We start from the raw sequence: 15,685 nt of genomic DNA on the forward strand, positions 1-15,685 counted from the left end.
AGGGAAGAATGGAGGTTTCAGCAAATGTATCACTTCATGTTGGGGGGGGAGGGGTGGTTACCACCCCTGGGTGCCTACCACCCACCCCACATTTGTGCCCCTAGGTGCTCCACAATAGGGGATAATGGGCTGGTTCGAGTCTGATTATACCCTATGAGAAAAATCATTAAAATATTTCAAATATTCATAAAAATTGTAAGAGTGTCTGATTGCTTCAGGATTTTGGTGGTTGTTGGCACCCATGGGTGCTCCACAATATAGAATAATGGGCTGGTTCAAGTCCCATTATACCCTATGAGAAAAAAATAAAGAAATTCATTTTAAAAAATCGTACGAGTGTCCGATTGCTTTGGGGGTTGGGTCGTAGGTACCCATGGGTGCCAGCTACCACCCCACCCACTTTTGGAGGTTCAAATTGGTTTGAACCAGTTCAAACCAGTTTGAATCGAACCCCACCCCCCCAGTTTGGTTCAAATTCGGACATGCAGCTTGAACCTGATAGCTGGTTCGGTTCAAATTTGAACCATCGAACCAGACCAGTTCGAATTCAAACTAGTTTGCACATCCCTACTTAGTATACTTTCTCCCCTAAACAGACAAGAAGTGATAGCCGATAAAGATTCCTGCATTCTGAACCCAAACAAGATGCAAGAATCATCTACTTATTTTCATACACTCATCCTTGACAGGACTGACAGTACTGACAGCACTTCCCCCTGAACAATTTCTTGCTGCAGGCATTACACACACATTCAACAACATCAGTGATCACATGAACCTGAGATGCATCACCCAAGGAAAGCTATAGATTCTCCAGGTAGTCACTTTACAATCTCTTCACATGAAGGCTTCAATAATGAAGGTTTAGTGTGCTCTGTGGGAGTGTGGCCTTTGAACTATAATGTGCTTTGTAAGATTCACATAGTACGGCCCATGTTATTTTACACTGCCAGCTTTATAATGATGCTAGATTTGAGCTTATTTGCCCTGAACTTGCCTTATATCCAGATTTGGATGATAATTTATGTTTATCTCATCTTTTAGCTGAACAGAACATAGCCAGATTGTGGAAGGTTGCCAAATTTTGTTACATTGTGGGTAGGATACGTTTGGAGGTTATGAATACTCCTTAGTTGGATATTTTACCATTGTTAATTATAATCTTATTCCTTTATTTTATTTATATTTGTTATATTGATATTGTTATTTGTATTTTTTATGTTCTCTTTTCTGGTCAATGACTGTAATAAAATTGAACTGAACACATCTGACTGTGCCAGTGATTCCATGTGTATACTATTTGTTAAAACCCACCTCCCTATCACTGAAAACTGCATTCACGTAGCCATAATGCTATGTCAAGAAAAGGTGAATTTTGAAACCCAGACCAGGAGTATCACACTGCAGCCCTCCATCTGTTATTGGCCAATAGCTCCCATTATCCCCAGTCACAGTGATCAGTAGCCAGAGATGATAGAAGCTGTAGGCCAACAACAGCTGGAGGGCTGTAGTTTGACCCCTCTGATCTAGAGAAAATACACAGGAAGCTAGTTGGCATAGATTGTCTTTGTCTGCATGGAGAGAGGCAATGGCGCTAAAGACTCCATCCCCACTCTCCACTAATGCCCCCTTTTAATAACATGATTGTTAGAATGCCGAATTCTGTGGTCAGTAGCAAGTTCTGCAGCTTCTCTGCACTTGCACAGAATCTCTAAAAACACATAGCCCTGTTTACAGCCTTCAGTTCATGATAACTTACCACAACAGGCTATGAAATAGGAAAAAAACAAAAACAAGACTTCTGATCCCTTTAAGCGTTTTCTGTGATGAATTACACACATTTCCACAAATATATAATAATTCATTTACCTCCTGTCCTGAAAGGTAATAAGCTGCAAGCAGGCCACCAATGAAGCGAATGTTGACTTCGAAGACAGATACCTCTGCATTCTTGAGGGGTGAGGGGGAGAGAGAAAGATGGATTCCTTAAATGCAATGCTAGCACAGTGACTTACGTTTAACAACAAGCTTATAATAAATGCCACCTTCACTCTAATAGACTGATGGGCAGGAGAGATTTTGGAATCAATAATATCTACTGCACATATAGATAAATTAAGAGCATACCCCTTATGAAAAGCATCTGATTGGTAAAATTAGAGGTCAGACACCCAGAATTCTTTTCTAAAAGCAAGACAGCAATGGAGTTACAAGGAGCAGGAAGCATCATGTTATAGGGAAAGAAACATGCTTCAGAAAGAGTCTAGTGCATGCCTCATCATAAGGCCTAACCTTTACCTCAGCTACAATGTCTTAACTATGGTTTGATATATTTTGTAAACTCTATGGCTTTATGTGAGTTCTGAATTATCAACCATAAGCCGCATTCACACCTAATGCTAAACCGGAATTGAATGCGGCGGGGGTTGGAATTTGTGTATGTCCAAATGCATGAAACCATGGTTTTGCAACAAAAGCAATCTGCAATTTCCCTTGCAAAACTCCAGTTTGAACCTTTGGTTTGTAGTTTTTCAGTGCTCTAACTTGAGGTCTGAAAACAGCAGCTTTATGTCCAAACACAGATAATGTCATAACCAGGGTTTCATGCTGTTTCTAGAACCAAAAGCACAAAGAGGGCAGTCCAGACCCACCCAGGAACACACCTACTCCATGCCTGCCATGCTTCTCACTGGCCACCTCTCCAGGAACTTGCCCCGCCCTGTCTCTGCTCTACTCAAGCCATTGCTCGGCAACAAAGATGCCGCGTTGTCCCAGCCCAAGCTTCGAAGCCTGTCAAAGTGAAAAGTCACATTGGGGGATGCCCGCTTTCCACTGTGTCTCTGGCTACCCACTATGACAATCAGAAGAGAAACGGGATGCGACAGCAAGAAAAGCACAATGTGTTTTGGTCTCCTAAAATGAATCCAAAAAGAAATATGTTCATAAGCACATGCAGTTGCAATGGCACCATAAACCAGGCACCCCAATTAGATTGCTACAAAGACAACATATGGCGAAGCAGCGATACCCATGGGTGGGTTTAAAAGGCAGCCCCACCCAAGAATTCTTGAATGGCTCCACTCTATTTTTTGTACAATGAAGTTAGAAAAAGGATGCATCTTTGGCATTTAAATTTTGTACACCGCCTAGAGATATATGTATCGGGCGGTATAGAAATATGATAAATAAATAATAAATAAATTCTAAATAAATAATAAAATGATAAATAAATAATAAATAAATTCAGTTCTACTCATGAGAAGAACTGTCCAGCAGGGGCAGTATCACCTCCAGCCACAGGAGAGATTCTTCCTGTATGATAACGTATGCTGCTCCAGAGTGGAACACTCTGTCATGAGAGTGAAAGCCCATGTAGACTCGCATGCAGGCCGGCTGGCAGATGCCACCTAGCCAGGTTGCTCGACACAAGCAAGCCACGTGGATGGGTACCACGGCAATACCTTTCCCTGTATCCTGGTGACTGCCACAAAGAAGCAGTCCAAGCAGTCCCTCTGCCTGTCCAGTTGTCCACTGGCACATATTCATCTTTGGTTTTGCCAGTAATGGACACCCTACTTTCCTGGGATCACTGATAAGTGGGGCTCCCCTCCCCCATGATTTTCTATGGCGGCTGATCTGCATATGCCACAACGCCAGTCCAAACCCAGGAAATTTGAATGAGAGTAAAGATCTACCCCTAGTCCCGGTATTTCCCTAGTCTGCCCAGCTGTTACCACCCGGAGCGGTCACTACTCCTTACGAGTATGAAAGGGTTGCCTAGAGAGGATGGGGTCATGGTGTACAAGTATACCAAAGAGAACGGGGGCCCCACACAAGCAGGGGGCCCTTGATTTGGATGGCCTACTTCATGACAGCATAGTCCGACGGAGGTCCAAAGCTCACTGAACCTCTGGTCCTTCCCAGTGGATTGGCTATTTCATAAGAGGACTAATCCCTGGCCGGCAAACCATCACAAGGGAAAGTGTGTGCTTGGGTGCTCCTGGACTGCTTTGCCCGGGTCTGCCATCACAGCATCCTTTATCAGAGTGGACCACATCCCAGGATCCTTTGCCCTCCCATATATACGCATATTTCCTCCAAGGAAGTCATCACGATCCCTTCCAGGAGTAACAGAAAAATAGTACCCCTCTCCATCTGCCTTGCGCCAGTAATTGTGCTTGTGTGGGACTGTCTTGTGTGGGACTGTTTTGAGGTGGCAGTGCAATTGCTGTCAGGGGAAATGCTTAAATGCCCTTTTCCTGACAAGGTCAAGCAGTCCATTCTGAAAAGACACGATCACACTTAGCGCATACTCCCTTGAAGACTGTGGCCAATGGCTGACACCCTGCAGACATTCTGACACCTTGCCCACAATCTGGTGATGAGAGTGCTATGGAGCCTGCTGGGGTGCGGCCTTGGTAGATCAGGAAGAGGGAGTGGCTCTCCTGCCCTGAAACTGGAGGTTGCCGGGCTACAGTTGGACGAATGGCTGCAATGCGATTCATGGTTACAAAAATTAACCTCAGGTTTGGCTACCCACAGCTTGCTGTTATGTGCGAATGCAGCCAATGTCACACATTTGCTCTGTGTGAAGGGACTCTGGAGCTCCCTTCACCACAGAAACAGAAGTACTGAGCAGATGGAGAATGGATGTGAACAAGCCGCTCTAAATTGTAGTTTGCTGTACTGTTGTAAGCTCAAACGATGGTTTGAATTCTAAACTGTGGTGAGCAATATTTGAAAATTGAGTCAATAATTGCAATATAAGTGCCTCTGAACTGGAGAGATAACACTGCCTAAAGTTTGATAGGGAATCACATCATTAAAAAACAAACAAACACTAAAGTATGCAAATGGTGTGTACATTTTTCTCTCCAAATTATTTTAAAACTTTACCAGATACCATGCTTATAAGAGAATTTTTTCAGTGAAGAGACGATGATAGAAAATAGGGAAACTTTTTGCCCAATCCTAAGGGTTGCAAACATGCCTGCCAATTTTGTGCCAACAAGGCATCTTTGCAAGGGAAACAAACAGGGCAGAACCTTCTCATTCTGCTCATCGTGCACAGACTGCAAGACGTACTATGGCTGTTGTGATACAATACTAGCTGCTTAATAAATCAACATACATAACAAAATTCAGTCTTGTAAAAAACTGTGCTTTAAATTCTATTTTTAGTGATGGTGCAATAAAACATCCACAGCTACAAGGTCCATTGGCTGTGTATACAGCAGAGATTTTACAAGAGTAGCCATTCTGCACTAAGAAAACTCACAGTCTATGCTCAATTATGAAAATAAGTGTAATTTTGCTAATTTGATGGTTTTGCATTTATATTCCACATGCATACTTTATTCTGAGCAACTGTATAATCTGGCTTTTTCTTTTCTTTTCTTTTCTGCTCCAATTCAAGTATGGAAGGAGATGGTGAAAATTGCTGGTCTTGTGGTAGCAAGCATGAATTTTCTACTTCACTAAGCCTGGTTGCATTTGAATGGGAGACTATATGTGAGCACTGTAAGATATTCCTTTTAGGAGATGGGACCTGGGAAGAGAAGTGATTTTCTCAGGCAGCCTTGGACAGCTTTTGGTCAGCCTCTGCCAATAGGCACAACCAAGGTATGCATCCTTCAGACTTCTACCATACACAGTCATCTTCTCCAGCACTGCTGACCAGCACTGCCAACTCATCTACCCCTGTGGACAGCACCAGATGTTGTTGTTTTTCCCTTTTGGCCATACCCCTTTGTCCCAATAAACTTGTTGGCAGGAGAGCTTGGTGGCAATTTGAGTACCAGACCAGGAAACAAACATGAAACTAGAAACTGTGGGAAGTAAACAAAACTCCTTGTAAAGGTTCTCTTGGTGATAAATTGCACTGCCAGGGGGAATCTCAACTGAGTAGGAGTGGCACTGGTACATAGGAAGCTGCCATATACCGAGTCAGACCATAGGTCCATCTCGTTCAGTATTGTCTACACAGACTGGAAGCGGCTTCTCCAAGGTTGCAGGCAGGAATTGCTCTCAGCCCTATCCTGGAGATGCGGGGAGGGAACTTGGAACCTTCTGTGAAGAGCTAGCAAAAAAGAAAAGCTGAGCAGAGGATGCCTAGAGAGCTCAGTCCTATGTTCAGCTCTCACTGCTCTTCTGCCACACTCCTTGGTTCTCAATTAAAGGCAGGAAGCCATATAGAGAGAAGCCTTTCCCCTTCTGTTTAAGACTTGAGACTGCCTTTCCAAACAAAGGAGGGAACCTTCCCCAGCTCTAGTATGCTTCCAGAGCCTCTGCACGTTCAAAAAAGAAACTTATTGGTGTGAATGGCACTGAGATTACAAAGAAGAAGATTGAAAAGTTTTAAGAGTAAATTTCTAAGAGCACTTGAAGCATGACCAACCTATGAAATGGGCTTCCTGTTCTGAATCAGAACTGAACCTCAAACATTAAGGCAAGGAGAATAACCAGACTTGTCCTTATAGTGTCTCCTTACATGAAATCAACGAGTAACATATTAAAAAGTTACACTCACCACACTGAAATCAAGGTGATTGTCAATCCATTCTTGCCCATCTTTGAATTCATCATGGAGGCCCATAATGTAGAGGGTATCCAATGCATCTACTATAGTAGCACCCAGCTGTGAATTACCTATAAGCAAAAAAAATTAGATTTCCTATATAAGCAACTGTTTCACTTATATTCAGCATCTTTACTTCTGTTGTCATCATTGGTTTACATGTAAGACTCCCAGAATGATTGTTGTGGATGACTTCCAATCATGTCGAGACTGCCTTATCTGGGGTAGCCAGGACCTCAGAGACACCATGGGGCTGTCCCAACACATTACTGGTCCAACACATGAATTGTGATGCCCTCTAGATTTGGTTCTCTCAACTGAGCAGGAGGATGTGTTCTGAAAGTGGGGGATTTGTCATCTATGAGCCCCTGGTGGTGCAGTGGTAAAACTGCCGCCCTGTAACCAGAAGGTTACAAGTTCGATCCTGACCAGGGGCTCAAGGTTGACTCAGCCTTCCATCCTTCCGAGGTCGGTAAAATGAGTACCCAGAATGTTGGGGGCAATATGCTAAATCATTGTAAACTGCTTAGAGAGCTCCGGCTATAGAGCGGTATATAAATGTAAGTGCTATTGCTATGCCCTTGTCATGGTTCGATCACTTCCTTTTGAAGTTTAGATTTTCAGTGGCTATACCCCTCCTGCAAGAGTGGGGGACCTATTAAAATGGCTTGACCCCAGAAGCTAATAGATTCCAAGGGATTCCTGAGGGCTCTTGGGGATTTTCCAGCTGGTATGGCTGGCAATCCTGTTAAAGCCCTAGTTGCTCTCTGAAATGGAGAGATAACTCAAGTGGTTAACATGATCACTCCCAAGTGCCCTCTCCTGCAAAGAAGAGCACATGCAGCACCTTGGTATATACCTGAGCTGAGGGCAATGAAGCAAATGAAGACATAGCTGGAACACAAGTGCAGGAAAGCTCAGGTGAGTGATCAAACACAAGTTAGAGCTCATTATCAAGTCTGTGACAGCAATGAAGGAAAAGAAACACTTTGCCCCCTCCACCACTGCATCCTCTCAGTGTTGTCCACTGGAGCTTTTCCAAGTAGTGACTGTGAGGGGCGGCTTCTTGAAATCTGGCCAAGGGGAAGATATGGCAGAACCCTCAGCAGCATGCTGTGACGCATTTGCACAACCATTTGAAGGATAAAGTCACTCACATTCATTATTATTTAGACTCTGCAATTAATGCAGTATCTTTGGTGGAGGTTTCCAAAGTACTCTCTGGCCCAGTTTTGTTGGATGCGTTTCAACTATTGGTACCTGAAGATGCTGACAAAGTGTTTAGTCAAGTGCAGCTGACCACATGCAAACTTGACCTTCATGGTTTATTAAATCTAGCAGGGAGGAGATTTTCAGCTGGGTCCAGCAGGTTGAAAATGCCTCAATGAGAAAAGGGTAGTTCCAGCTTTGTTGAAGGAAGTTATTATTCGACCACTCCTAAGAAACCTAGTCTTGGCGCAAACAATCTTAAAAACTATAGGCCTGTAGCCAATATCTCCTTCCTGAGCAAGGTGCTCAAGCATGAGTGGTTGACCAACTCCAGACACTTTTGGAGGAAACTGATTATCTAGCTCCAGTGCAATTGAGCTTCAGGCCTGGTTTTAGAACGGAAACTGCCTTCGTCACCCTGTGGGATGACCTTTGGCAAGAGAAAGACAGAGAAAGTGCAACCCTGTTGATTCCTTTGGTCCTCTGAATTTCAATACTGTGAATTTCAATACACTCACCCTGGACAGGATAGCCTGTCCAGGGTGAGTGTGGGAGGTACCGCTCAGTGGTGGTTCTGCTCCTACATGGATATTTGCAAAAGGTGGTGCTGGGGGATTGTTGGTTTTTACCGCTGTGCTTTGGGGTTCCACAAGGTTCCGTTCTTTCCCCCATGCTGTTTAACAGTAAATGAAACTGCTAGGAGAGGTCATCCAGAGATTTGGCTTGAGGTATCATCAATATGTGGATGACAGCCAACTGTATCTCCCTTTTTAATCAGATGCAGGTGGAGCAGTGACTGTCCTGAATCAGTGCTTCAGTACAGTAGTGAACTGGATGAGGGCAAACAAATTTGAGACTCAAACCAAACAAGATGGAAGTACTGCTGGCTGTTGGTTCACCCATCTGTGAGAGTGATTGTTCCCTCTAAATTTTTTTCATCTGTGTGTGGAATGAGTTTTGTTCTGGGTGGCAGTATCAAGGAAGTGTGTGTGCATTCAGAATGGAGCCTTACTGATCCAACCCGAGTGGAATCTAAAATTAACTGAGCGGACATTAAAAAAAAACAACACTTGTGTGTGCATGCACATCTTAGAGCGAACACAGTGATGGAGCTGTACTTCTCCTAAAGAACCAGGTTCACAGTCTGGAGGTGCTTACTGCCTTTTATCAGGTTTGGCTGATATGTCAGCTGCAGCCTTACCTAGATGGAGATAGTTTAGCCACAGTGACCCATGCTCTGCTAACCTCTAGTTTAAATTACTGCAATTGTTATATGTCAGACTGTCTTTGAAAATGGTTTGGAAACTGCAGTTGTTCTAAAATAAGGCTGTAAGATTATTAACTGGGACTGGAAGTTTTGATCATATCACTCCAGTGCTTCGTAAGCTGAACTAGCTCCCAGTCCATTTCAGGCTCAATTCAAAGTGCTAATTTTAATCTTTGGATGATTTGGGACCAAGTTACTTGAAAGAGTGCTTTTCCCTTTATGTCCCTAACCGGACCTTAAGAACTTCCTCAGAGGCCCTGCTCCGAGTGCCCTTGCCAAATGAGGTGAGGCAGGTGGCTACTAGGGAGAGGGCCTTTTTGGCAATGGCACCCTGTTTTAAGGAAAAGCCTCCCCAATAAGGCTCGCCTGGCACCATCACTATATTTTTTTAGATGCCACTTTTTGTACACCCAGGCTTTTAAAAAAGTTTTGTTTTAAATTTTACAGGCAAACCTCGCTATTTGCGGACCCAACATCAGTGATTTTGTGTATCCGCAGTCAGGTAATTGACACCTGGCCTCAGAATACACGGGGGGAAGGGTTAATCTCCACATATCCGCCATGTTGAGGTGGCCGGAAATGACCTCCGAGGTCATTTCCAGCCACCATTAAAAATATTTTTTAAAATTCCAATACAGGTGAACCCCATTATCCACAGGGGCTCCATTCTCCACTACAACCACAGATTAAGGAACAGAGGATAATGGGGCATTAAGGCAATGGGAATGGGGGGTTAGGTTGTTGTTGTTGTTGTTATTATTATTATTATTATTAAGCTGGAACTATGCTTTGCAAACTTTCAATTTCTTAAAGAATAAATCAAATGAAGATCAGAGGAGATCCAGTTGTTGAACGGCAACTCCCATCATACCCAGTCATAATAAATTGTGGCTGGGGATCATGAGAGTCTGAGTTCAACAACAGCTGGAGTGCCACATGTGGCCTACTCCCAATTTACTGCATATTAGGGAAATCCTTTAAATATATATATATATCACATTTGTTTGTTTCCTTCCTTCCTTCCTTCCTTCCTTCCACAGACCTCAGGGTGTTGTTTATAGGGTTTATAAGGTCAGCCATCACAAGGATCCTGTGAAAATTAGGCTGAGAGATAATGACTGGTCAAGTTCACCCAGTGAGCATCACAGTTGACAAGAATTTGAATCCAGGTTTCTTTGGTGTAAATACAATACACCATTATACCATGCCAGCTCTGAGTTTATTTTCTAAAATCATGTAACCAAGAAGACAAGGATTGTAGAATAGAACAATATCGGACCTCTGAAAAGTATAAGCATGCATATGTATTCAGTACTTGGTTTGGGCCCCTTTTGCAGCAATTACTGCCTCAATGCGGCGTGGCATGGATGCTATCAGCCTGTGGCACTGATGAGGTATTATGGAAGACCAGGATGCTTCATTAGCGGCCTTCAGCTCTTCTGCATTGTTTGGTCTCATGTCTCTCATCCTTCTCTTGGCAATGCCCCATAGATTCTCTATGGGGTCAGGTCAGGCGAGTTTGCTGGCCAATCAAGCACAGTACACTGTATACTTTTCAGAGGTCCGATATTGTTCTATTCTTCAATCCTTGTCTTCTTGGTTCCATGTAATATTCTAATTTTCTGGGATTGTGGATTCGGGGTTTTCATGAGCTGTACACCATGATCATGACAATTATAACAAATTAAGGCTTGACTTATCTCGCTTTGCATGTAATGCGTCTGTCTCATATATCAGTTTCACCTTTTAATTTGCATTACTGAAATTAATGGACTTTTGCACGATATTCTAATTTTCCGAGTTTCACCTGTATATTTTTTAAAAATTAAAGTCAGATTTCCCTCCAGTTTGTTTTAAGCAGACCTACACCACTTTTAGTATAGAAAACCAAGTAGTTTACAAAAGAAGAGAAATACATACAGTAGCTGAAACCCAGACGAAATTACTCCTAAATAGCCGTATTGAATTAAGTAGTCGTTTAGATTAACTATTGAGTAACTTAGTCTATGTCAGCCACTATAATCAAATCATACCATTGAAATCCCAACATTAAAACAGCAGCAAATACAATAAAACCAGTATCATCGCACAGAATGTTTATATTTAAATAACTAGTTTTCAGTTATATAATGAAATATTATTTCAGCTGCATGGTTGCCATTCCAATAACATTTAAGTTATACGAGAGGTGCATGAAAAGAATGATTCTCTCATATGGTCACTCCCTACATCTAGTCATCTTTGTCTCCCCCAACCCCATATATGAGACTGCAGCATTTCAACATTATCAAGGTTACATGGGATTTGACTATGCCATTCTGGTAATACAAGAAATGTTTTATTATCAACAATTAGAACATTTGTTCACCATTCATTCCTTGTATAATAGAGTACATCCACATAAACGCCTATGCCCTCCACATGGGACCGGGGGGGGGGTTGCTTTCTTCAAATTTCATTTGCAATTTTGCTGTATTAGTCACTTATCTTTAACTGTGCTTTATATGAGATTGTTTTATTTTTCAACAATTCCAAGCAATTATGACCAATCCAATTTCAACAGCAACCCTTTCATTCACCTCATCTAACCAATGTTCAAGAGAAGTTGCTGCCCTCATTAAAATCATGACAAATACTCTCAGAATTGAGTCTTTAGGCAATGTCACACCCACTTTTTTCTTTAACCACAAACACTGTTTTTCAACCCATGAGAGTCTTACTATGGTACTAAAAAATCCACTGCAACCCAAAAATTGTGGTGCCCCATGCATTCTGCATATGTCCTACAAGTGTAAATAATTGTCAGAACTATACAACCACAATATTCACTACTCAATATTTGTAAAGAAACAAGGTACATTACTTTAAAATGTTTTAAGAACATACAGTAGATAGAAGTAGAAAAAGACATAGCACATGAAACAGATTAACACTAGAGATTTATTACTGTTGATGTAAAATTAAAAATATGGAGGGTAATTTTTATTTATTTACATTTATATCCCACTCTTCCTTCAGGGAGCCCAGAGTGGTGTACATGGTTATGTTTATACTTTTATACTTATACCTAGGTTAGGCTGAGAGATAGGCTGAGAGATACATGACTGCCCAGAGTCACCCAGTGTACTTCATGGCAACACTGTTTACATATTTTGCTTTTGTTTTGATTATGAAAATTTCTTATTACTTCTCTTAGATTAGGAAGAGTGGCTCACTTCTGAGACTAATTAATTTTAGTATAATCCTCCTCTAAATTCAAACTCCTCAGGATTGTGACTCTGTCAAATATCTTTGTTATGGCTAAACAAACAAACTGATTGATGAAGACTGTGACCCTCTCCTGTCCCCACTTTTACCCTCAATCTCTGCACTGAGCCTAAATGCAGGTGGGAGTGCATTTGACAAACATTTTCCCCCACCTACTAAACAAACCCGATCCTTTCAGCAGTTTTTCTCACCCATTTGTGAAAGAGTTTGAAATTGTTCATAAGGGAGCCAGTATGGAACAAAGAGGGAACACATCTCCATTGCTGCGACAACAAGACTAATGCTCTCGCATACTGGGATGCACATCGTACTGAAAGCAATGCAGAAAAACATCCACATTTGGATGCACAAGTCCCAAGACATGGTCTGAGGACATATGATGCAGCCACATAAGCAGGTCCAGATCTGGCCAGTGCTTGGATGGTTGACTGCCAACAAACCCATGTACACCTGCTTAAGTTCCATAATGAAAATAAAGCAGGCTATAAATGTAATGAAATTCCTTCACCCTACATTACTTTCAATGGGATGCACATTTGGATGCGTAGCCCAGTGGGGGTGTGTGTGTCAGCCCAGTTGCCTTGGCAATGGGGAAGAGCCGCTTCTTCCCAATGCAATGACATATCAGAAGAACAATGGCAACAGATATGAAAAAATGGGCAAGAGTGTGGAAGGCAGAGTCTTCAAACATTTTGATACCCCCTGAAATGGCAACTCTCCCAATTATGAAAATTCAGCATATCACCTCACTAAACAAAAAGAGTGACTAAAAGGCAGTGCGATATAGGAGTTACTATGAGGGACTAGGAACAAGATATGGGTTCAAGTCCCAAGGAAGCAGATTTGGACTAACATTACAAAGAATTTCCTAACTCTGAAAGCTAGTCAACAGTGGAACAGTTGGCCTCATGCAGTGGTACGCTCTCCTTTTTCTAGAGGTTTTAAACAGGCTGTATGTCAGAAATTGCTCAGAGGGGCAAAAAAAATAATACTAGAATTTGTCTATAATTTACCACAGGCATAAGAGTAGGTCTGTTAAAAGTTTTAAAATGGTTAGTTGTATGGATCATGTGAATAATCACAGGACATGGCAGCAATTTCAAATGTTGTGCATATGGTCCTTTTAAATGCAGTGAGAAAGCAGGAAGTTTAAATGCATATATGGCCCAGCCGCCTCCTCACATATGGGCCGCCAGGAAGAGGAGACAGCCAAGGAGGGATTGGGCCGGCTTTAAAGCCGGCCAGAAACCGCAGGCTGGGGGTGGGGGAGAAGACCAGCCTAGGCGGGAAACGCCAGCCCCAAATATCGCACCAATGTTCTGTGCGGAGTCGGCTTGTTAATGATAATTTGCTGGGGGCAGGGGGAGCCTAAATTAACTCTCAAAAGTTTCAGACAGCAGCTAATCAAAGCTTGGGCCTGGGCCTATGTCAATCACAAGAACTATTTTGGGAAGAGACCTGGTCTTGTGGTAGCATGTATGACTTGTCCCCTTAAGCTAAGCAGGATCCACCCTGGTTGCATACGAAAGGGAGACTAGAAGTGTGAGCACTGTAAGATATTCCTCTTAGGGGATGGAGACACTCTGGGAAGAGCATCTAGGCTCCAAGTTCCTTCCCTGGCTTCTCCTGAGAGAGATTCCTGCCTGCCACCTTGGAGAAGCCGCTGCCAGTCTGTGTAGACAATACTGAGCAAGATGGACCTATGGTCTGACTCAGTATATGGCAGCTTCCTATGTTCCTATTTATAGTTCTCTTCTGATGAAATGAAACTAATATGATATTTCTCCCAAACTATGAACTATATTTATAACTAAACTGCAATATTCTGAACACTGACTAGCATGTTGTGCAACACAGCACAGCTGGTTCTGAACCACCCGCACCGCTGCAGGAGTCTAAAGCAATGTTGTTATGGAACAGGGCTCGCTCGCTACTATTTAGAAGTGCATGAATGCACTTTCACAGGACTTATGGCCATTATTTCCAAAGCCACAGCACTTCAGAAGTGTAATTATCCCATTTTAAGTAGTAACGGAGTAACCCTGTTCCACAATACCAGAAGTGTATAAAGTGCAGAACTGCTCTGTCAGAAACACTGTTGTTGTTCAATATGAAGATAATTATTTCTCCAGTATTACTGAAGAAATGTCTGCTGAATATGTCATTAATGTTAGTGTGATGGCAGCTAGTTTTAGCAAGACTGTACCCAGGACAAAAAATCCTTGCCTCCAGATTTCAGCTCTAGAGCCAGTAAATGCAAAAGGTGACCTTTTTTTCTTCATGTAACTGGGCCACCCAAATGACACCTCAATGAGACTGTTTAGAGTGGGTCATCACATGAACTATAAGTGATAAAACAGCTTTCACATTATGTTTGGAGGAAAACCTATTCTGATTACACATGTAAACTGGTTCCAGATTTAACAAATTCTCTGATGAGAGTTTATTTTTCCTTAATATTCTTTTTGACCTTGGAACTGTTACATCAGTTACATTTAATGTTACATTAGTTAGAACTGTTGCTCAATGGGATACAATTAACTAATTGTTAAACTTGTTACACTTTACCAGCAGTGTGATAACTATTCTGTTTTAAGATATGTTTCCCACTTATATCACTACGTTCAGAAGAGATTTGCAATATTATCATAGCATTTTTCTTCATGTCATGTTATGGTAATTGCACAAACAGAAACAGAAAAGAAACATTGGCCAACATGTTGTGCATTGGTGGAAGCCAAGAATAGACAGTAGCTATGTCATGTCCAAATGCACAAACAACGCAATTGCACAGCTTTGCACAAATGCCAAGTGGACTGCTAACTGCTCTTGCAAAAGCACACAAGCCCACTTCTTCTCCCCCCCCTTCACTCCCCCCCCCCCACGCTTTCTGGATGGCGGGCTGGCTAGAAAGCCAACCCGCCAGCTCCGCCCACCTGCCCACTCCAGGCAGCAGCTGCATCCTCCCAGTGGCTGGGCCAGCCCACCACCGCCTCCTACTCCCCACTATTTTCTCCCCCATCCCGTCCCTGTTGCTATCCAGGCAGCTGCTTGCAAACTCTCACAAGAGCTGCCACACATGGGATTAGCAACGGGTACGTTTAAGAAAATTAAATATATAGAAGATAGAAGCTCATGGTCAGGAATATTTTAATAATTTTGTACTTGATTAGATTTCATTACACTTTTCAAATTACTGTTTTTGATAAACCCAACTTTCTTTGAGCAGTTACACAAGAGTTAACTTTTTCTCTCTTCTCTGAATGCTCCAAAGCCCTTCTTCTACTCTAAAATTCTGTGAAATAGCCATTCTGCTATAACTGAGTAGCCTTGGACAAATCACTCTCAGTACAACCTACACTGCA

The 15,685-nt window shown here is 42.4% G+C and overlaps 1 protein-coding gene across 3 annotated transcripts in view; it reads right to left on the reverse strand.

Moving 5' to 3' along the window:
• Positions 1–15,685, reverse strand: part of MAN1A2 (mannosidase alpha class 1A member 2) — a 101,383-nt gene that overhangs the window by 41,361 nt on the left and 44,337 nt on the right. For all 3 annotated transcript variants that reach the window (XM_053290929.1, XM_053290931.1, XM_053290930.1), the window contains 2 exons: positions 6,530–6,648; positions 1,870–1,950 (listed from right to left, as the gene is read on the reverse strand). In XM_053290929.1, coding sequence (XP_053146904.1) covers positions 1,870–1,950; positions 6,530–6,648 — 200 coding nt within the window. The remainder of the gene's footprint in view (positions 1–1,869; positions 1,951–6,529; positions 6,649–15,685) is intronic.

The sequence above is a fragment of the Hemicordylus capensis genome, chromosome 2 (genome assembly GCF_027244095.1).
Source record: "Hemicordylus capensis ecotype Gifberg chromosome 2, rHemCap1.1.pri, whole genome shotgun sequence".
NCBI lineage: Eukaryota > Metazoa > Chordata > Lepidosauria > Squamata > Cordylidae > Hemicordylus > Hemicordylus capensis.